Consider the following 22,731-nt stretch of genomic DNA (forward strand, 5'->3'; position numbering starts at 1 on the left):
CTGCCCGGCGCAGCTGCGAATCAGCCTCTGCTGGCAGCGACCCCGAGAAAGGCCCCGAGGTTTGCTTTTGGGAGAGAGACAACCCAAATACAACACCGCACTGTCGAAAGAGGTGAGGCCGCTGCCTTCAAATAAAGCCACCCGGGTATTTTTGTCCACACTGCGGATGGTGGCACAGAGCAGCGCCAGCAGCGTCTCTGCCAGAGAGCAAAAGGAAAACGCTGATTTCAAAAGAGCCCCCAAAATACGTGTACTTTGGGAAAATAAATTTGCAGAAAGAGAAAACAGCAGAACTTTAGCTACCACCACCACATCGCTGGCCCCAGAGAGGCTTCAGCGAGCCAGCGTACCTGCACGCTGGGTTTGGCTCCCGATCTACCCCACATTCCCCCCCCCCCCCAACATTATCCCACTTTCACATGCTAAACAGTTTATCCCCTAAGGAAACCCAACGGCAACTCCTTGTAACCATGGAAATAAGGCAGCATTTCCCACTGTCCTTCCCTCCTCTCCGGCAGGAACAGCTGCCCGCTACGAAATCCCGCTCTCAGCAGAAGGTGCTTCAATCTGCGCTGGAACTGCGGCCGTGAGCCATCTTCTGCTCTCCTGAAGCCGTGACAGCTGCCTGTCTCCTGCAAGCGGAGCCCTTCCCGGTAATCCCTTGGAGGTGATGCTCCCGAGGCTCAGACAACAGACGGATCGGCCGCGACGCATCCTCTTGCTCCGCCGCACAGCGCTGAGGGCAGGGTTTGGGTGCAGAAAGCCGTGAAGTTCCTTCACCGACCGGAGGGAGAGCAGGGCCTGGCCTCGGCCAAGCGGTGGGGCAGCATCCGCAAGAGGAAACTGTAGTCGCCTTTCGGCTTGCTCCACCCCGACGTCAGGCAAAAGCGACGGTGGGCAACATTTGCTCTTCCCATTCCAGCACCGTATTCCACACCTGGGAGCACCAAAGACAAACGGGAACCCTCCGCCACATCTCCAGCCCCTTCACGAGTTCTCCAGAAACTCAGGCACCTGAATCGTTAGTAGGAACCTCGGTACGCTCCTCTCCCCCAGGGATGCCGACTTGATCCTCACTGAAAACACACCCAGCCTGACAGAGCACCCACGCATCTGCTGAGTAGGCGGTGCAAGACGCGGGCGTTTAACACCCTAACGACGGAGAATCGATGGAAGATTTCGTGCGGAGCCCGTCCTCAGCTCTCCAGCCGAGGCGTGCCCTTAGCTCCCCGTTCCCGCGTCACGGACTCGCCCTGTGACTCTCTCCCTCCCACCAGCGCGTGTGTGGGCAGGGATACAGGGGGCAAGCACGGTTTCGAGAATACAAAGCGGAGAGCCAGGCTCAGAGTCATCACACCCTTTTTTATACAGCAATTTGATGCAGCAAGAGAGAAAAAAGGAAACGAGATGCTGACAAGCATCAGCTCCCACCCAGCGAGGCAGAGATTCCCCTAACTCACAGTGCTTTTGTTGTTCCTATGTTTAATGGAAATGCACACAAAAAATTCATTAAAAAATAGACAGCAACGTCAAGTAACATCGGTGCCAAACACTGTCCAACTGGCTCGGCGCAAACACAGCTAATATAGCTCATGCACACACCACCCACAGCAGGCGCGTTCTGGGGCTCCTCCGCGCCCGCGCCAGCCCCTCCGGGCCCACCAGGACGGAGACCAGGCGCGCCAGGACCATCTCGCTGCTTGGTCAGTTAGGGTCTTTAAAACAAAAATTAAAAAATTATCATCTTAAATGAAACTCTGGAATGGCCTTCAGTCAACACCTCCCAATAACGTGAAAGGAGAAATGCAGCTATTACACATCGGCTGGCCAAAGCTGCCCTAGGTTTTAGAAGAAAGAAAAGCCACTTTCCAAAGCTCTAGGATCTGAAATCCCTGGTAGCAAAAATTTATTTTTGTAACTGAAGACAAGGAGAAATTTATAAACGTATTCTAGCAACCCACCAATAAAACAGTAAATATTCCATTCCTGTGACTTATATGATCACCCGGGAGCCAAACATCCGAAACGGCTCTGCCACGTGCCACTAGGACAACCAGGAGTAGGAGACCACCTGCACATCACCCGTCCTCGCTCCTTCCCAACCCCACGTACGCCAGGGAAGTCTCTTTTCAAGGTCCGCAGTGTATCCAGACATCCTCCGAGTGACTAGTGTCCGACGTTAAAAGGAGAAAAAATAAAGCAGCACACCCATTTCAAAGCCCAACAAAGACATCAACATTGTTAGATTCTCCTAAAAATAAGTAGTTCCAATTCATTTTTTCTCCCCCCGAAGACCGTGTGCCTTGGCCAACGTTCAGCGCATGAGCAGGCTGTGCTTTGGTCCATCCACTCTCTCCAGCTTCTCAAAGTGTTTTCTGGCATTGCGGATGTTGATCAGCGTAGCCGCAGAAGCTAGGACGGAAAAGGGACAGGGGAGATAAAAGAAAGTTAAAAAGGGATGTGAGTAACCAAGCCCTCAGAAGCAAAGTCCTGCCTAAAAGCAACGTCCCCGTCAGCAAGCTCTCTTATTCCAACCCCGCTGCTCCCCAGCGGGGCACAATTTAACGCTGGAAGGTCTGGGCTGTTGGCTGATCCCAGGGCAGCGCCGAGGAAGAGTCGGAGGGAATGACGGTCCTGCAGTTTGCTCACGGGGACAGCCGCACAAGTCACCACAGCTGCTCAGCGGCCGCTCCTCCGGCGCAGCAGTACCACAGCTGGTAATTCAGCCACGGGGTTTGCAGAGGTTTTCCCTAATTCAGTAAACCACCCGAGAAGAGGAGGACAGGAAGCATCAACACCGTAAGCCCCAGGGCTGGCCTGGACAGCGTCTCTTAAGCGCCTCAAATCCTACCAGGAGCAGTTTCAACTGGAGCTGTGTAAACAGCAAAACAGTCACACGCTGCCTGTAAGGGCTGGCGCTGCTGCTGCAGCTTCTTCTTTAAGATAAATAGATGCTGCTATAATTAGAGTCCTTGCCCACCAAGAGCAAAAACTCAAATATGATCCGTCTCTGCTTCCTCTCCAAAAATCACTGGGGCTGCCAGATCAGAACAGCCCAAAATAGGTTATTAGCCATGACCTAGCAATTCAGGTCACATCTGTTATAGTGGTTGCCCACTGCTGCTACGATCCTCCGCTCGGCAGCAACAAATAGCTCAGCTGTCAAAGGCACACGTCTCCGGCCTTCTGCAAAGTCAGTCACTTTTTAACCCCCTTCCCCCACCCTCTGCACAGACGGGGCACACCAGCAGGACAGCAGATCCCTCTCTATCTTTTAATTACCATCAGCTTTACTGCTTTGCCTGGTGTTTGTCATTTTCCAAGAGGAACACAGTTTAAACTAGACTCATTCGGCTTTTTGTCCCTGCAAACAACAACAGGCCAGAGGCGTATCTTTGCTTCGACTTACGTATTGAAGGGTCTGACATAACCACCATCACATATGTATTTGATGTAAAGATGTCAATGAAAGCAGCAAAGTTAGAGTTCCTGACCTCCATGCTCTGGAAAGAAGCTGCCAGCTTACTAAGAGAGGGGAAAACAAACAAACAAACAAACAAGAATAAATTAACCGTTACTGTAACATTGCTTTTGCGCCCACATAGCCAACACCCCATTATCTGAGTTGTTGGTGACAAAGAAGTGTTCGAGTCTGCACCTGGCAAGCAATGCCAGGTGCAACTGCAAGTTTGGTTTTTGGTTTGTTTGGGTTTTTTTGTTTTGGTTTGGGGTTTTTTGTTGTTTTTGTTTTGGTTTTTTTTTTTAAAAAAACAAAACTCTTGAGCTTTATGCTAAATGAGAACAATATAAAATGATTTGCGCACCGCATGGTGAAGCTAACTCAAGATGTACAACCCCACCGACTGTTTGAGTCTGCTGTGCCCAAGCAGCCAACGTCCCTTGCCCCACAGATGTACCAGCTCCGTCACTTCGGACAGCTGAACACTCTGTGCATAACCAGGAGAAACAAGTATACAACTGAAACATCTGGAGACAGCTCTGTAAACCATGCAGCCACTTCTCCAACCTATTTGGGCTCCAGACCCGAATATCAGGTTCACCTGATAGCAGGTATCACCAACAGACTGCGGAACCTGGAGCAGCTTGGCTTTTGAACAGCCTCCAAAGCAAGCTTTCCACTTTTCCGTTCAAAATATCGATAAACAGCATCTGCGAGCCTCTTCCTCCCCAACCAGCGCTGGGGCACAGGGTCTGAAGCAAAGCTCTGCACCTGACTTCCCGCAGGACTGCTGACTGTCACTGACTTATCAGCTCAGGCCTGGAACCTCCCTACCTTGCCCAGGAGAATGAGGCCTAGAAGAAAACGGTTGTTTCAAAACAAACCTCTTTCACCCATCAGCAGAGGAGGAAGTTACAGAAGATAACAATTAACTCGGTTGTGTTTAAGCATGGTGCAATTTAACTACAGCATCTCAGCCTGCTGCGGGGTCACAGAACCAGTATGAATGTGGAGAGCCTTCGTGCCTCTGGATGAAGCCGAAATACCTGCTGAGGTATCTTCCCCACCTAATGATTAAACCAGCTCACCTGCAACTTAGCTTGAATTGTTTAATAATGTTGCTGATTTTCTCAAATCTGTGGACATCCCGCTGTTCTTTGCATTGATAGTGAGAAATGACCTGGAAGGCAGAAAGAGAGAGAGAGAGTGCAGAGTGAGTTAGGAATTTATTTCAGCCCAAGTTTCTCAGGCTCAACAGCAATTATGGGAAACGGGTGGCGACCAGGACAGGGACTCCCTTTGCCTTTTGCCGATCAAATCGTGGAAACTATTTGCAACCATACTTGTGGTGCTTCCACGGTAAAACACGACGCAGTAACACAATCACCAGGAAGCCCTTCACAAGCCCAGGTGCAAGTAGGTAAGATATGCAAGAGACACTGTTGTCCATTTGAGGTCTGGATACTGCAACTTAGCAGCAAATTAAATCTTGATTCAAAGAAAAAGAAAGTGCAAGGAGAAGAAAAAAAAAAAAAAACGCAAGACCATCACCTCAGGTAGGGGAAAGAGGCACTTGACGAATGCTGGAATAGCTTTTCCTGCCCAAGTCTATTGTGCTGCAGATTCTCAAGGACTGAACCTGAGCAATTTCCCATTCTGCAACACGTAGGATGCACAAGCTCTGCTCTCAAAGCCAAAGCAAGCCGTTCCTCCCCAAGAAAAGCGGAACAAAGGCAGCTGGTTTCCTAGGGAGTTCTCTCTCCATCGGTTAACTGAGTCAGACCAAGACTGTGCTAAGCTGCCTGCATTCAGATCGGTTCCCTCCTCTTCCTCCCACACAGCGATCCATGCAGACCTTAGTGCCTGGCCGCAAAGATGCAGAGGACCACAGGTTTTTAGGAATCCTCACAGTGTGATCCACAGCAATCTCTCCCCGACCATTTTCACAAGGCCAGTAGCCTACAGACCCTTACTCCTCAGCCGAATTAGCTAACGGGCCGAGAACTGCATTTACTACATAAGGGGAACGGCACACGATCAAACAGTTACCTCATCTCTGTTCCCACAGCAAACCAAAAAGGAATATTTTAAAAACCTTATGCTGTGTGCTTTAAGCTCTTAAGAATCATGAAACCAACTGCTTCTGGCAGTGTCAGGCACCCTGGCGCAAGGATGTTAAACTCCTGCTTTTCCACATTTAACAGCCTTGCAAGAACTAACGTTTTTGTTTTGTTTTTTTCCTTAAGCACCTTAAAAAGATCATCACGTACTTCCGACTTTTAAATCTGCCCAATTATTCATACAAGTACAGGTTTAGCCAGATTCAAGGATTACATCCATACCAAAGCCTTCACTGTACGCAAGTTCGTTCCTTAACTTCCCAGATAGGTTTTGCTGTTACTGTGATTTGAATACAATTTCAGAGTAAGATTTCACTTCGGGAGAAAGGAGTCCTGGGAGAAGTTTAAATATATGAAAAAAGCGAGAAGAAAGTCTTTTAAAAAGTCACCATCACACTGAAAAAAAGCACAGAATTTCTGTAGCAAAGATTATTCTTTTTCAGTAAAAAAATGTACTTACAACAAAAGTACTGTTACACACCCCCAAGGTGGAACTATTATCTACAGAAGGTCAAAAAGCAGAACTTGCCAGAAATGGCAGCTGTTTACTTCTGGCAGTTTAAGAAGTGAGAAAAGTAATGGCTCCTTTTCCACATTCCCTCTGTCATTTCCAAATCAGACACTTGGCCATCAAGGAAAGCACTCAAAAAAATTCAAAACCACTCCTTCAGGTCAGCAAGTGTTTTGGTGCAAAGTCTGAAGAGACCAATCCAGAAACCGAGAGTATGGAGGGACACGCAGCAATGGTGGCTTTAACCAACCCATTTTACCTTGCAGAGGCAACAGACGGGAAGCACAGTTACCCTGCAGCCGGTAACTTCAAACGCCATTGCAATCCAATTACTTGTGATCCTCTATCCATACTCCGGGTTTGTAGAGCATCAGACAAAAAAAATAAGAAAAGAAATCAAGACCAGTTAAAATGCCAGACCAGGAGGAACTGAAAAGGCTTATTTCCAGGCAAAGAAGGTTCTCGCCCTGTGCAGAAAGGAATTCTCAAAAAAGTCCCACGGCCGACAACAGAATGGGGATATGAAACCCTCTCAGAGCCTGGAAGAGGGAAACACCGATCAAGCCCTCAGCTCAACTGCTAGAAGTAGAAATTTTGGGAAGGTCCCGTGAGCTATGGAGTCATGTCAGCTACTTTCAATATCACAAGGCCTGGATCAATGCGTTCTGCCACCCGGCGCTGGCACCTCTCTCTGGGCTACTGCCACAACAGCACTTTCCATCCAGGGAACTCCGTCCTAGGCTGGGCAGAGGAACCCGAAGGGCAGAACTGCTGTATTCACCAGGAAAGTGGCTCTCTCAAACAGAAGCACTTCATCTGCCTCGATGATCTGAGCAAAGTTCCTCAGGTTCATTTCCAGCTGCTGGACATTGGGGATCAGCTGATAGACTATACTGGACCAAGCCTGTCAATAAAGAAAGACACAACGTAAGGGCTGCATCAGCACTTCTCTGCCGCCTCCTCTTGTTACGCAACGTGCTCAAAAACTGATTATTTGCAGTTCTGGGTGTTGATAGCCTAGCAAGACGGAGACGCTTCTCCCACCTCCGTGTCCAGGTATACAGCGGAGACTACCAGTGGTACCCCAGAGCTGAGTAAACTCTTCACTAGGTCAAGTTCTTCTCCCCGTCAGTCACAGAGAACCTAGAATACTATCAAACTGCCTTAAATTGTCCTAATTTTAAGCTGGCAATGCTTCTATCTACCACTCCCAGATAAACCCCCTCAAGTTTTCAGAGTTTTTTTTAATCTTGAGCAAGGTCAACATGCAGATGGATACTGGGCAGCCCGTCACTGATCCAAACAGAAAGGTCTAATCTAGCCCAGTGAGGCAGGAACAAGCCCAGAAGGGACTGGGGATGCTGTAACAGGCATCTGTCCTCATTCACACTCGGGTCCTCTGAGCTCAGCTTCACCTCGCTGCCTACCTACGGAGCCAGGTTTGCATCAGCGCCTGACCACACGCTTCCCACCGGACTCAGGGGGGATATTTGCGTCTCCTATTTACCAAGTACCTGACATTTCCCAAACACTCCTACCATCCCACCTGCCAAACGCAAAGTTCAAAGCCTGAGCCAAGGGCGTGAGCTCTGAAGAGCTCTGGCAGTGCTGTGTCCAGAACAGCACAGGTCTGCCTCTATATAAGCCGCTCGAATAGAGTAACCAGCGTAACTGATGAACGTTAGGGATGCCTGCAGGAAGACACGGAATGCCGCTGCGTAGGAAGGTTGATTTCTAGAGGGAGCTGGGGACGGGCTTTGTGCAGAGGGATGTCTGGCGTACGGTACTGTACCGGCCTTCATCAAACACGTCACACGCTGAAGGCAGGGGAAATTCACTACGGCTTTGGATGGATTTGCCAGGCTGGTGAAATCTGCCATCCCACTGAAGTCAAGAGCCAAACAGCCCTCACCTTCAGACAAGCAACCCAGCTGCTACGCTACCACCACTGCTTATCAGCATTAGCTGGCAATTATAACAATCATTTGCTACCAGTGTAGCCCAGGTAGCACTCACCACCCTCACACCTGGGAGACCTCTGACACTGCAGTCCAGACTGACTGATCGCAAAAAACCCCCATCCCCTCCTGAAGGCAAAGCAAATTCCCGGAAGGGTAAATGCCCGTGTTTTAACAGCACTGCAGAGAAACACAGGAAACAATTCCGTGCTGGATAAACATGACTAAAAGACGCAGGAGCTCTTTCTAAAACAGCCAGGCAAAGTGTTCAAGCGGTATTAACATACTGATGCCATGACTCCAACACGTGGAGGAGTTTTACTTTTTCTAGTTAAACCCTGGCTGCTCTGACGCCATTTACAACAGCTAACCTCCAGCAGCAGTTGCTGCAGAACTAAAAAGGGCCAGTCGCTAACAAACCAGCAGCAACTATCCACTCGCCCTCCTCAGGCTCTTGTTTTCAAGTGGGAGGGAGGAAGCCAGATACGGAGAGGAAGCTCTACGAACCTTGTAAAGTGTTTCATCCCAGATGGAAGTTCTAAAACACACACATTCCAAGGGACGGGAAAGGCGCTTCAAGTCTTCCTCACGCTCTTTAAAAATCTGGGAAGTAAAAAGAGATAAGCAGTTGAGTGTAAATATTTCTGCCCTTGGTGTGGTTGCTGTACTGCATTTACAGCATGCATTTCAAACAAATCTCGAGTACCTACAGCACTGGAGCAAAGACAACAGCAGAGCACACTGGCCAGGACAGGCCGGCAGAAACCCCCTCCACTGGAGCAGCAGGGACAAGCCGACCACGGCTGTCTCGCAATAGATCTGACTGGGACTGAAAGACGAAATAACTACGGGTGTTGTGGAGTAGGAATGGAAGCGGACAGGCATGAGTGTCCCCGAGGACCTAAATTTTGACAAGTCCCTGGTCATCGGCAAAAAGCTCCGTCACTGAGAACAGGATACGAAGAAAGCACTCAAGGGTCATCAATATGAGCAGCTCTGGGGCATGTACTTATACAGTCTTCTCTTCTCACACCATACTCTGCCCTCAGAAGTTATGGTTGCAAAAAGAGGGGAGCAGGAGGAACAGCAAAGCCCAGACAGCCTTGTGCCAGGCTCCTACAGAACGGCTAAAAAGGCAGCAGTACAGCCAGCAACGTGCCTCTGCAGGGGCAGACACAATGACCACCTTCACCTCAGCTCGCTGTTTTTAGGAACACGTCGGAACATTAACCGATCCCCATGAAACGCTGCGTAGGCCAACACTTACCCAAAGGGTCCTGGGATACCAAAGGCTTCAGTAAGATTTACAGAGATAGTGCTTTGGCCCAGTATTTGCATGTTCTTCTGAGTAGCAGATACCTTAAAAAAGATCTTGATGGGTGTGCAACGACACACACTGAAAGCCTATCTGAAGTAAGGCCCCTCTTCTCTCTGCCCCTCACTTCAGGGCCTCACTAGAGTCTGCACAACTATGTAAAAACAGCATTTGTCCACCAGTCCCAAACCAAATCTGGACAGGACAGCATCCAGAAGATTTTAGACTCATCCTTCAGTCTGGAGGGAAGGCAGACGGAAATGAGGAAAAGCTCCTTGAATCAACCCTACAAACAAGCTCTTTGAGCTATTTCTGCACTGGCTGGAGGGCAGAACTAAAACTGGAAGAGGAGGATCACCACTCTCAGGCAGCATGAGTGATCTGAAGCCAGCCGGCTACGTGGAAGAAGTCAGTCTACGCAGGGAGGTCAGGGTGTGGTTTCAGCCACAGGACCTCGCGCGGCCTCCTGCGCAGCTGCCCAGGCACATCCTCACCAGGAATCAGAAGAAAGTTTAACAGGACTTCTTACTTCAGCCAACAGCCTAAAGGGGCCTCCAAACTTGCTGCAAGCCAGGGAGCGGCCAAGCGGCCAGGGCTGTGCTTGTCTAACCCACAAAGCCCATTTTTCTTTTGGTATCGGGAGTTGGTTGCTTTTCAATCCAAGCTGAAAAAGCAAGGTTAGTAGGAACTAATCATCTTCCAATCTCCCTGCAACCTTTCAAAAGCTCCAAAAAGAACAGAAATGACCAAACGTTTCTGAAAGGTTGATCCCCAGCCTTTACAGGATGCCTCTTGGGGCAGCGGAGCGCTTAAGAGGTGATCTCTGGGCAGGCAGGCCAAACCGACAGAGAGCAGAATCAACTGAGAGAAACCACCTTCTAGTTACCTGGGAAAGGTTCAACTCTTTTTTTTTTTTTGTTATGCTTTAAAACAGAGCCTATGCTGGACTGAAAGCAACAGCTAAAGAGAAACCACCCGTCACTGTCACCACCACCATCTGAAAAGCCGTCCAAATGGTGAGCAGCGAGTTTAAGATCGCCGGGTTTCTTTCAGTTCTGCCTTCTTTCAGTTCTACCTCTCTTCTGGAGCCAAGGCCTGGTGCAAGTACTAGAATCAGTGCTATAAAAGAAAAGGCTCAGAGCAGCTGTCACTAAAAATCATAGTTCTGTTCTCCACTGGATGATACGCAAGAGATAGCGGTGACATACAATTTAGACGAGGCAGAAAAAGCTTAGAGGGCTTTGACAATTCTTAACATCTGAGAAACCCTTCTAGGAACAGTGCTGATGGGGCTGCATTTGAAGTATGAAATTGCAATGCATTAGCACAGTCAAAAGATGCTCTATTTGAAAGCATTTCTATGGCAACTATCAGTTTCTCACCAAATCCCGCTGATCCTCCTGCACCAAGTCCATCTTGTGCACTAGACAAAAGATCTTTGCATCAGGAGAGTTCTGAAGAATTGCCTCCAAGCATGACTGGTAGTAGTGCATGTCCTTCTCCAGTTCACGGCTCTCTACATCAAAGACATAGATGAGGACTTCTACGTTGCGGAAGATGTTGTCCCGCTGACTGGTGAAGTAGTTCTCCATAAAGGTGTCCTGTCTGAGAAGGAGCAGAGTAACAAAGCAAGGAGACTCCCATTAGAGCATCCAGGTCTCGCTTCGCATCGTCAGGAAAGGTGCTACGTGTAAAACACCTCCTGCTAGAAAGGCAAGGTTTGCGTTTGAGCTAGAGACCCCATCACAGGAGTCCAGACAAGAGCCCCACAGGTGCCTCAATTCCCCACGACATAAGGCTCCCTAAGCATTTCCAACGGAGCAAAGTTGGATGCTCCCGAAGAGCATCTGCTCACCAGTCTCCCAGGAAGCTGAAGCTTCCCTCAGGTCTCAGCTGGCTGCTCAGTGTCCTGTGCAAACGGAGCTACGGTGCTTCTGGACCCAGACTGGCTTTTGGAGAGTTGCATATAAAAAAGCCACAGCAGCAGAAGCTAAAATATAACCAAAACCATCAGTGTAGCCTCTCATTGCAGGATCTGAATCTCCTTTAACTTTTGCTGAATATGGCTCAGGCAGTGCATGAGGGCACGAGAGCTGATGAAGCTTAGCAGAGTTGGACAGCTCTGCTGAGGCTCTGTCAACGGGAGAGCGGTCTTCAAAAAGCTGCTTCCAGGAGCCATGGGATCACTGTCGACCTTTAGCATCGCTTCCCAGCACACGCCCTGTTTGGATCGAGCTGGCAAAAAGCGATTCTGAAACCAGCATCACCTCCCACCACCTCAGGAGAAAGTCCAGGTGAGGGGTTCAGGCTTTTCGCCAGCAGAAGCAAGCAGCCAGCAAGGGAAGGGTGGACCTACGCACTGCTCCTTTTACATAGGGATAACTCAAAAGACAGTGTAATCCTGCCAACCGCTTCCACCCACAAGCCTAAGATGTGGCATCCATTCTTTCCAGAGCTGTCTCACCAGTTTTACAGCGCGCACACAACGCCTGTTCTATCCCCTTCGTTCACAAGCAGCATACTCATCCCTGCGGGGCAGGAGGACCTCTGTTCTGTTACCTCCCCAGCCTTATTCCCCAGAGCAAACCCCCAACGGTTTCAAAAGCAAAAGAATAAACAGTACCTACCCTCCACAGTCCCAGAGGTTTAATACCAGGTTTCCTAGAAATCTAACGTGGGAGTGCTCCACATCAACTGGAAAGAGACAACAGGAGTTTACCGACTGTACCACACACCCAGATCAGAGCTACCTCCTCGGGCAGCCGAAAACGCCGTTCTTCACAGCACAGCCCACAATTTGTAAAATCCCATCTAAACACCACTGCTGTACGTCAATCTGTAGCTGAAGGCACCAGGGAAAAAGACAGTTCCCAGAGTAACTCACGCCTTCCTACTTTCTACCCAGGACACTATTCTCCTGAGAAGCACATCAGGTGGTTCCCCTTTAACAACATGTTCTCTGATCTTTGTGTTATTTTCGGAATGATGTCAGTTCCAGCACACTCTGCGAGGCCTTAAGCAAGCCTTAAAAAAGAATCGGTAACACAAAGAATGTAAACTTTATAAACAGGCCAAATTGACGGCAAAGAGGAAGCGTACACCAATCCGTGACGTTAAGTCCTCACAGGCACTTCGCAGCGAGAAGCGTTAGATCCTGACAATTCATACCCCTGTTTCAGAGGAATCACTTATTGCTTTTTCAGATCGGTGGCTTTGGAGGGGGAAAAAAAACCAAAACAACAACAAAAAAAAGAGGCAGAAGACATTAATTAATCCTAGTGCATCATCCTGCCAAAACCACAGCTGCACAGCAAGATCACTGCGTCTCCAGCTGCACTAGTGATCAGGAAAGCATCACCAGCAAGGAGGACCATGAGGAGGCTCAAACTCCTCTAATAACCGGGGTAGGAACAGCAAAGGCTGCCTCCTGACCAAAAAAGGAGAGTAAAGGATAAAAGTTCAACTACAAAGCAGCAAAACTGAACCCCGAGCTGCCTTTCCTTTCACTCCAGCTTCCTACTTGCCCTCAGCTGAACCCAGCAGTGAAGCGCCCTGTGAGGCGTGGCAGCTGGGAGGATCGGCAGACACCCACCTACTCCGGAGCAGAGGAGAGGCAGGGATCGCTGGAGGGAACAGCCTCGCCCCTTTAATGAAGGGGGTTTGAGCCCTGAGAATGTGCAGTTCAAAGAAGAGAAGTCTTACTTGTGGCACCCAGGCGCCGCGTGTCCCTGGCGATGTAGTTTGCAAAGATAATGGACCTCATGCTGGTCTTCCCAGACCCACTTTTACCCATCAGCAGCACCTGGGAAGGAAAAAAAAAAAAGAAAAGAATTAACTACCACAGAGCACCAGGTCCTTCACGGCTCCCTCGGGGTTAACACCTCCCTGCCGAAGCCACCAAAACACAGAACCAACGTACTTCAGATGTGAATGCATCAGAAAAGAGAGGCAAAGAAGAGTACCATGCCTGGGAAAGCGGGAGATAGACGTCCTTATCTCCTTGCTATCCACGGTCACTGAATTGTGGTCAGACTGAAAACCTTTCCATCTTGTTTGCATTCTTGAACTACGTCCCCCACCCCCTCGGGAATCTCGGGCCTTCCAGGCACCACGCTCCTGTTCCTTCAGCCGGCTGCCTACCACCCAGAAGGAAGCGCAGCCAGCCCACAGCCACCATCCACCGAAATCCCTTTTCCCAGCCCACGCTGGCAGAGAACTTGTGGAGTTCAGAACCAGCACCGGGGGAAGAGCGGGAGCTGCTCCCGAAGCTGCCACGGCCTCCCCCGTCCCCAGCCCCTTGCACCCGCACGCTTTCCTGGCACCACAGGCGAAGGCTTGATGCTTCTGATGACAGCAAAGGATTTGGCCAAGACGAAAGAACAGCTTTATCTCAAGCCTGTAAGATCAGGCTGGAAGCAATCCCTTGCCCACTCAGCACAGGTATTCTCCACCCATTACATCTCTCCTAATCTCGCTCTTTTCCTTCTCATAACGGTGCCGTGTTTTCCCTGACAGAAGTGAAATACAAGTTACATGTCAAGTTTCAGGTGTCAGAAGACCAGCAAAGAGTTAAAAGCAGATGGGACAGCCCAGTTCAAGTGCACCGGGCTATCGTGTAGGGGGGAGACTTGACTCCAGAGTCCTGTTTGCAGATCATCAGGCCGAAGGAGAGGTCACACCTCTGGTAGCCCAAAACTAAGGGATGATTTGGGGCAGGGGGGAAAGAGGGGAGACAGTCACACAGGGCAAGGCTCTACATTGTGATCTAAAAATAAAAATTAAAAAACCCCAACGGTGACAGCCAACACAGGCTTGCTCACAAAAACAGCTGTTAAACAAGTTCCAGTTACAAAGTCAAATTCAGCCTTTGGCAACAGCTCTGAAAATCTATCATCAAGTACAGGTTTAGCGAAGGCGCAACCGGCCCGAGTCTGCCTGCCCAGCCCGCTCCAGTGCCAAACGCCAGCTGGGAAGGCGCTCACCCGACTCCCAGCCTCATTCCACCACCGCACGGCGACAACCACCAGGCTCTCGGGGCAGAGCAGGGGAGGCAGAACGGCACCATCCTGTTTGCACAAGTCACCCTTCCGAGAGCGACTGCAACGTCTCACAGGCTGGCGAGCACCCTTCCTTTCCAAAAAGCAGCTGACCGCAGGCCTCGATGATTTGGCAACGAGGGCTTTTCCTCAGAGAGGCAGGCTGGTCAGGTAACACCTACCAGCCTTTGCGCAGCAAGCCCCCAGAAAGCTTCGCCCTGAGCTACACACAGAGCAGCAAGAGAGAACACCAATATCTCTTATTTCAGACCACCTGCAGAAAAAGCACATGCAGAAACCCAATACGGCTGCAAGGCACAGCCCAAGCCAGCCTAGAGGTGAACCCAATTCCCAGGTTTTAGGCTGAGGAGGCCTTTTAAAGGGATCAGGCACCAGCACGTAGGGCCGAGCAGGAAACCCAATCCTAGCACACCACAGAAAGACAGCTGTATATTCTCCACGTAGCCACTTTAACAGCTTTGAACACGCTTACTGCTGGAACGCACCGATTCTCACTGAAAGTGCTACTCCTTCCCCGTGTGTTAAGTTTCATCCTCCCGGGAGCCCCCAGTGAATTATGGGCTCCCCGCGCAAGTTTCTGTCGCACATCCGAGGGGTCTCCCCACGGGCCAAGGAAGCGGGTCGGGGCTTATCCTCTTCCCTCGCGCCGCGGGAGGCAGGCAGCGAGCAGAGGGTTTTGCAACACGTACCAGAAACACTCACGCAGCAGTTATCGTGGACGGCTCTGCGGCGAGCCTGCTCTGCTGCTCGTGCCAGCGAATAAACTCAAACCTGATTTTAACTTCTAGCACTTTAAGCAAAGGATGCGTCTGCTGACTCCGAGAGTCTTAGGAGGCACCTGGCAGCCAAAGAACACACCAAGGTACAGAGGCAAACACATAACGATGTTAGCAAAAGCAGATGGGGAAGGAAAACCCAACCGCAAAGGATTCTCCTTTCAGTTCTTACCTTTTTCTTCATGGCTGTGCTTGGCATCACCCACCTACAGAGAGAAGACCATCTTCTTACATTGCTCTACTTTCCCCAGTTACAGGCTTCGCTTCAACATCCAAATCCCACCCACAGGAGCGCCGTGCAAAAGGGGAAGCGCTCCCATGCTGACATAATCCCCCCAGCCTCCACCTCACCAGGCACTTGACAGCTTCTGCTCCAGACGGCGAGGGGAAACTTTAGCAAAAGCCTCCCGCTGTTAGAGAGCCCTCTAACACGCCCATGACGAACAACGTTCCCGTAATCACAGGGCCGAAACAGGCCCAAGCAGGATAACCGCGGCCGGCGCTGGAAGGCAGCGGGGGACACCGCGGAGCCGCCACCCCGCCCCCGGCAGCCAGGGCCGGCCTCGCCCGCAGCCCCTGCTCCCACCCCCTCCTTCCCCCGGGATGCTCCGGAGCCCGCACCAAGCAGCCCACGGGCGGCGTCGCATCTCCCCGCACCCGGCGGCCGGCCCGCACCGACCTCCCCCCCCCCGCCCCGGGCCGGTGCCTCCCCCGCCCCGCTCCCCCCCCGCCCTCGGCTGTCCCCAGCCCCACCGGGCCCGACAGCGGCTTCGCCCCCCGCGGCTCAGCCAGCGCCGCCGGGCCCCGCCGCCCCCCGCTACCTCTAGCCGCGACAGGCGCCTCCCGGGCCGGCTCGGCAGTGCCCGCGGGCGGCGGCGGGGGTGCCTGCCGGCCTGCCCGCCGGAGGCGGCGGAGCTCAGCGGGACCGAGCGCCGCCCCCCACCCCCCGCTCCGGGGTAGGCCTCAAAGCCGCGGCCTGGCGTGAGCCCGCCGCCCCGCCGGGGCCTCGCCCGCTCCCGCCGCGGCGCCCGGGACCCCCCCCCCCCCCCCCCCAGCGGCGCTCACGAGACCCAGCGCTCGGCAGCCGCCGCCGGTCACGTGAGCGCTCACCCCGCCCTCTCCCGCGCGCCCGTGCCCCCTCCCGTCATGTGATGCGGCAGCGAGGCGGGCGGGGAGAGGAGAGGGGAAAGGGGCGGGGCGGCGGCGAAGCACCGGCCGCCATCTTAGGTGTGGGCAGCCCCTCTCTGGCGGGAGGGAGCGGAGCGCGGCGGCCGGGGGCGGGCAGGGGCCGCGGCGGTGCGTGCGGGGCGGCCCAGCGGGGCCCGCCGGAGCCTGGGCCCATCCGGAGCGGCGGGAGGGTGCGGGCAGGCAGGGCTGTGGGGCGGTCAGAGGAAGCAGCATTCAGCGCCTCCCATATGGTCTAGCGGTTAGGATTCCTGGTTTTCACCCAGGCGGCCCGGGTTCGACTCCCGGTATGGGAAGCTTCCCTTTTTTCCTGCCCGAGACGGGAAGTGCCACCTGCCTTTCTCTCCAATTGCCTCCGTTTTTTCCTTTCCTTCTTCCTCCCCCTTTCCGCACAGTCCCCTCCTGACTCTTTCAGACCGGATTTTTGCCAAATATCTCCACCCCAGGAGTCTCCTGAAGCTGTAGGAAGCGCTCTGCCATTGCAAACCCTGTCTCCCGCCCGAGTCTAAAACGTTCCAGCTGGAGAACAGAGCACCTAAGTAACGTGGAGTTAATTGCTTTTTTCTCTAACGCAAGCAAGAAAATCACTGCTTGTGTCCCATGGTGTGTTTTAAACCGCCCTGACTATTGTCCAAGGAAAATAGTATTGTAGGGCAACTCTAGCAGCAAAAATCTGCTACAGATATACATACATAAAACCACATATATATAAAAAATATATAACATATATATAAATTAGTGTGTAGGGCTGTCGTTTACGAAGGGAAATTCCTTGACAAAGCCAGGTACGTCCAACAGCTTTTGCGTTAACCTGTCCGTACGCGGACAGAAGGCGCCCAGGGTGGGCAGCCGCTCTTTTGCCCGCCAAGCCGCTCGCCCGCCCGCCGAGCCGCTCGCCCGGCGAGGGCAGGGCCCCCCTGGGGCACCCCGAGGCTGGGGGACGCGGAGGGGTGCCTCGCCGCCCGCCTGCTGCGGCTTTGCCGGGCTGACAGAGATCTCGGCTTTGGCAGCTCTGCGGGCAGCCCCCGAGCCGCTGCGGCCACGAAGCCGGAGCCCCGACACCTCAGGTACCCCCCTCCAGAGCCCCGTCACCTCAGGTACCCCCCTCAGAGCCCCATCACCTCAGGTACCCCCCCTCAGAGCCTCGTCACCTCATGGACCCCCCCCTCAGAGCCCCATCACCTCAGGTACCCCCCTCCAGAGCCCCGTCACCTCAGGTACCCCCCTCAGAGCCCCGTCACCTCATGGACCCCCTCCAGAGCCCCGTCACCTCAGGTACCCCCCTCAGAGCCCCATCACCTCAGGTACCCCCCTCAGAGCCTCGTCACCTCATGGACCCCCCCTCAGAGCCCCGTCACCTCAGGTACCCCCCTCAGAGCCCTGTCACCTGTCAGTCTGTAGCCTGTATTAGTAATGATTGATCTTCGTTACATAAGAGCAAGTACAGACGCGGTAGCCCCGTGGGCTCAGGATGGATCAGAGTGAAGATCAATTCCGATTTCAGTCAACACCAGTTGAGGGGCCGGATCACGGTCCGGGTGCAAACCCCTCTGTGCCCCCACGAAGGCTGACAGAGGGCCCGACTGTTAACAAACCAAAGAACGGTCCCGTAATCCTCGTCAATATTTGAGTTTCCTTGTCGAGCTTGCCATTTCTGTAATGCATTTGCCTTACTCCCACACGCTATTCAAACAGCAACATGTGCCATGCTGATGCTCTGTAAGAACTGAATTAAAATCAACTCGTTGGTAACTTCTTAAGAAGCGAAGCAACAGAATTGCTATCCCAAAGATAATCGGTAATGGGATCTGCTCAAAATATTCCTTGCCTTTTGGCGTGATTTGAAAGGGGCTCTAAAATCAGAGCTGTCAGGTTTGGGATGACTCTAGGAATGGTAGAGATGTACAAGGTAATCAGGGCGGGCTTCTGGGCACTGTAAGTTGAACAAAACTTGGAGCTCTGCGTCTGATGGTACTACAGCGTCTCTGGGGACAAAGAGCAGGCCACGCAACAGCGTATTGCCGTACTGAAAGGGTTTAGAAGGAAGGAGAAAAAACAGCTTGGCCAGAGCTTCAGCACCGCAGGAGGGGTCACCTCGCAATGGAGATGAAGGTAATAGGAATTTACCTCGAGGAACTCGGGACACCACCTGTAACAAATGTCTCATTCAGTGTCTATCCATCAAACGGGACACAGAGAACTAAAAACAGACCAGAGGAGACAGCCAGCAGAGCAGTCTGAAGTTCTGGGAGGGAAGAATGCCTGCAGCAGCTCAAAAGATGAATCTCTTAACCAGGAGAAGGCTGGTTAACCACGGGAAGAGGTGTAGTCTGTTGCAGTCGCTTCTCTTAGGCGTCTTCAGGGGCAGGATTGTTGCTGCTAGATTAAATAACTGGCTGTTTAAAAGCCTACATTAGACAATTCTATATATCTAAATCAGGTGCTTTTTTGAAAATAATTGATAAAAATTACCTAGCTTATTCCTCATGAGCTGAAGCTTTTAGATTAAGGCTTGATGTCCCCCCCCAAAAAAAAAAAATGGAAAAAAAGGCTGTCTAACATCAAAAATAGTATCTGTGATCTTTGCCAAGAAGTGACTTCTGTCTTTAAAATTTATGCAGGAATGGATCTCCGAATATTTGGGAGTATCAGAAAGGGGAGGCATGGAATAGTTTATTTTTTCTCTCTGTGTACTGAAATTTTAATTTTCTCCGAACAGGCACACCTACGTGAAGCCCTCCACCAACGCCACGCTGTAGCTCTACTGCTCCTTCCGCACCAGAAGTCCGTAGCCAGGCCGAAGCAGCTCCCCCGGCTGAAGGACGGGCTGCTGAAGAGGATGTGTCAAATGCAAAAGGAACAACCCAATCCCAGTATCAAGACAATTCTTTTAAGGTCTCAAAACAGCAAAGGGAACATCTCAAAGGGGTGAGCGTGTGATACATCTTAAGAGAAAGAATTTCAGCCCACCAGGACAAAGGCAGTATCAAGAATATTTAGTGTACAATCTCCCAGGAGGACTCTGCTCTCCCTAGGGAAGGTCAGTGCTGCTCCTCTTCCTCCTGCCCGATATATCAGCAACGCTTTGGCTATTAACTGCTCTCGCATGCCTCCTTGTGACAGTACGCAGCCTTGGAAGCACATCCACGGCCCTGTATTGACTTGGGAAGGTGTTTCCTTCCTCTTGTAACTAAAGGAAAGGTGGTTCCTGGCACCAACGCCTGTGAACAGAAGCTCGGCATCGTCAAGTGCGACAAGAATGCTCTTTCTAGACCCCATTATGAAGAACGGGGTAATTGCACATTCCCCGTAACAGCAACTGAATGAAGGCGAGCAGTCACTTTCTTAGATGACAGAACAGATTGCCTTCTGCTCGAGAAACGCCTTTCTGCACAGCAGCACCCAACAGCTACAGGCTGTTATCTACATTGCTTACACAGCCAGTACTCTAACAGGTTCCTGCACAAGACCAGAAGCGCAGGCCCTCAGGCATTTGCTTCCCTACCTGTGGAAACAGATACGTAAGTAAAGCAAAGCGTTCCAGAGAGCCGGGGAACAGAATATGCAGCTAGAGAGTACGTAAGGCTGCAGAGAGGAAAGACAGGGCTGACTGATTGCCTGAAAGACAATCTGCACTGGAAGGCTGAAGGCGTATGTCCTGATGGTTTTAAAAGCTACGGCAGTTGTTGCAGCCAGTTTCAGCTGGATGAACGCTGTAGGGAAGATGCTAGCAGATACCTTACTGGGAAGAAAAGCACACTGCTTCTAAACCAGTGAATGGGCAGCTGAGGCAGAAAACAACCCCTTTATAATCAAGGATTTCCACATACGTGCAATGCAATCTAATGGAAGTTTAGCCAGGAACAGTAGTTTCTTGGACGTGGGATAAAAGGTGTCCACACAGCACACGGAAGTATTTTCCAAAGATGGCAAATGGCAGCTGGAAAGAGCGCTTTCTAAGACAGACAACACCCAACAACCCTGTGCTTCCTGCAGGATTGTTGAGGTTGGAAGGGACCTCGAGGCTGCCCACCCTGCTCGCAGCACGGTTACCCGGAGCAGGCTGTCCAGGAGTGTCCACCTGGGTTCTGACGTTCCGCAGCCTTTCTGGGCATCCTGTTGCAGCGCTTCATCACCTTCGCTATGTTTTGGGTTTTTTTTAAGTGGCTATTTCTGTATTTCAGTTTGTGTCCACTCCTTTTTGGTTTACTAGGCACCACTCTGAAGAGTCTGGATCCATCTTCAGTCTCACCAGCAGGTATTTATACCCTCAGCTTCCTCTTCTCCAGGCTGAACACGCCCAGCTCTCAGACTCTGCTCATCTGACAGACGCCCCAGCCACCCGACATCTCGATGGCCCTTCACCGGACTCTCGCCAGCCTGTCCCCGTCTTTCTCAGGCTGGGGGGCCCAGAGCTGGACCCAGCACTCCAGGCATCCCACCGGCGCTGATCACCTCCCCGACCGCGCTGGCGATACTTCTTAGGGCAGCCTCTTGGTAAGTAATGGGCTGGTAGGCTGCTAGGAGATTCCTCTCCCTGCTCCTTAGGCAAGTAACCTGAATTATCATTAGTTTAATTTAAAAAGCAGAAATTGCACAGTCAAAATACTTCCAACATTTTTCACTCTGGCAAAATGACCCTTAACTATTTAAGTGCTGGAATGGAAGTGATTGCCCCAGAGGATTTCAGGCTTTTAAGCTTTTTTTTGAGCTTTAAGCCTTTTTTTGTCCCCATTACTTAAGGCTTTTAAGAGCCACCACAGACATGAAGAATGATTTTACACATCTCCATTTAAGATTAGGAAAAACGTCAAGAAAACATCTTTGTATATTTGCTCATTTCAAACACCCAGTGCCACGTTCTCGTCAGACCTTGAACCTGAAATCGTAGAGCTGTGTCGTTTTGTCTGACTCTGTGGTGTATTTATCTTACATTCATGCAAAACATATATCAGCAGCAGCGGTGATAACGACGTTGCGTTCTGTAACAGCGGGCCAAGGTCCACCTTTGCCATGGGAATGTAGAGGCATTTCACCTCTTCGCTTCTCCTGTTCAACTCTTACATGTCCCAATTAAGTAGAAAAAATGAAAGGCGTGATTAGCTGTGAAACAGCATAGGAGCAGGCCTCTTTGCCAAATTTACATTTTGCAAAGTACCATGCTGCTTAGCAGCTGGTGGAAAGTCCCAAGACACGATTTTGCACAATCACGCTTACAAGCTGCTGCTATTAGATAGCTGCTCTCTGTTTCTTTTTGAAGGGGGAGTAGAATAACATAAGTTTTCTCTCCCCCACCCCCTTCCTTCTGTACACCTCCCCTATTTTTAAAGCACATTTTCAAAGAAAAATGTACAAAGTCAGAATATTTTGATAAAATCCTTCTAATTCCCTGATATTCTTACAGGAGAGAAACTTGTCTTAAATTTTGGAACTGAATAAATTTATAATTTAACTGCACAATCCCAGCATTCACTTACTGCCAGCGCCTAATCTGAGCTATCATTCTTTACGAAGTGCCTTCTGCTACGTGGATTCTGTACCTTGTATTCCCAGGTTGTTAACGCGAGAAGCTTGACTGCCAAAACTTCCCCTTGACCAATCCAAAAGGCGCTAAAGCCATCGAAATCACAGCTCAGGGACGGTATCGAAACACCACCACCACTTCACGAGACAATCTGCAACCGCTGAACAAGCAACCGTACTGTTTTGGACTTTCAACCTCTCGCTTTCACGATTGTCACACGCAGTAAATTGCCAAAAGAGAGCTAGCTACACGATTTTCCTGACAGCCTGCCCCGGTTTTTGTATTAGGCTGTAAGGGGTGTTCGCGCAGAGACAGAAACATGAAGATGCTGGTACTCTGATCATCTTTCGCAGTAGCACAGGGAACAAGCTAGAAAGACTTGCTCAGTTCCAAAAAGATCTGGACTTTTCTAATCGTGATCACAGCCTAAGTGCTGTTACCGTTAAAAAAAAAGACTAAAATAGCTTCATCACCTATGAATTGTTTGGCTGGCGTCGTTACTGCAGCTACTGCGCTGAATTAAATCAGCGACTCCACGGAATTGTCACTGTCGGTCGGTACCCACCTTCTTCAAACCGAGCTGCCAAAACTTTCGTAAGACAAAACATTTGGTCTGAGAGTGGGAACTTGCCGCTCCCCGGGGTAAAAAGGAAGCCTGTGATCCACTGCTGTCCGATAAAACTTGTACTAAGCACTCACGCAAATGACAGGATCCTTTCTTCCAAGGGGCCTGACTACTGTACTGCCTTCGCTGCAGGTTTTTCTTAGTACGCTAAATGTTTTCATCTGCTTTAAATGCTTTTATGTAAGAGACAGACAGCAAAA

General features: G+C 51.0%; 1 protein-coding gene and 1 non-coding gene across 5 annotated transcripts; one reads left to right on the forward strand and one right to left on the reverse strand.

Moving 5' to 3' along the window:
* Window positions 1-1,875: 1,875 nt before the first annotated feature.
* Window positions 1,876-16,284, reverse strand: LOC104021086 (ras-related GTP-binding protein A). Of its 4 annotated transcripts, none has more exons than XM_087748343.1 (10): window positions 16,263-16,284; window positions 15,370-15,403; window positions 13,067-13,166; window positions 11,992-12,058; window positions 10,747-10,969; window positions 8,557-8,652; window positions 6,873-6,995; window positions 4,549-4,640; window positions 3,410-3,525; window positions 1,876-2,412 (listed from the first exon to the last, which is right to left on the reverse strand). In XM_087748343.1, the coding sequence occupies exons 2-10, from the start codon at window positions 15,394-15,396 to the stop codon at window positions 2,315-2,317; spliced, it is 942 nt and encodes a 313-aa protein (XP_087604469.1). In that variant the 5' UTR covers window positions 15,397-15,403; window positions 16,263-16,284; the 3' UTR covers window positions 1,876-2,314. The 4 variants fall into 4 exon arrangements, with proteins under 4 accessions (XP_087604469.1, XP_087604468.1, XP_087604470.1 ...); XM_087748342.1 differs by lacking the exon at window positions 16,263-16,284 and adding an exon at window positions 16,019-16,238; XM_087748344.1 differs by lacking the exons at window positions 6,873-6,995; window positions 16,263-16,284 and adding an exon at window positions 16,019-16,241.
* A 322-nt stretch (window positions 16,285-16,606) lies between these two features.
* TRNAE-UUC (transfer RNA glutamic acid (anticodon UUC)) lies at window positions 16,607-16,678 on the forward strand. The gene has a single exon. It is a non-coding gene; the product is annotated as a tRNA-Glu (tRNA).
* Window positions 16,679-22,731: the final 6,053 nt, after the last annotated feature.

Source organism: Nipponia nippon, unplaced genomic scaffold, assembly GCF_047370975.1.
Source record: "Nipponia nippon isolate SJK-2023a ecotype South Korea unplaced genomic scaffold, ASM4737097v1 scaffold_12, whole genome shotgun sequence".
Lineage (NCBI taxonomy): Eukaryota > Metazoa > Chordata > Aves > Pelecaniformes > Threskiornithidae > Nipponia > Nipponia nippon.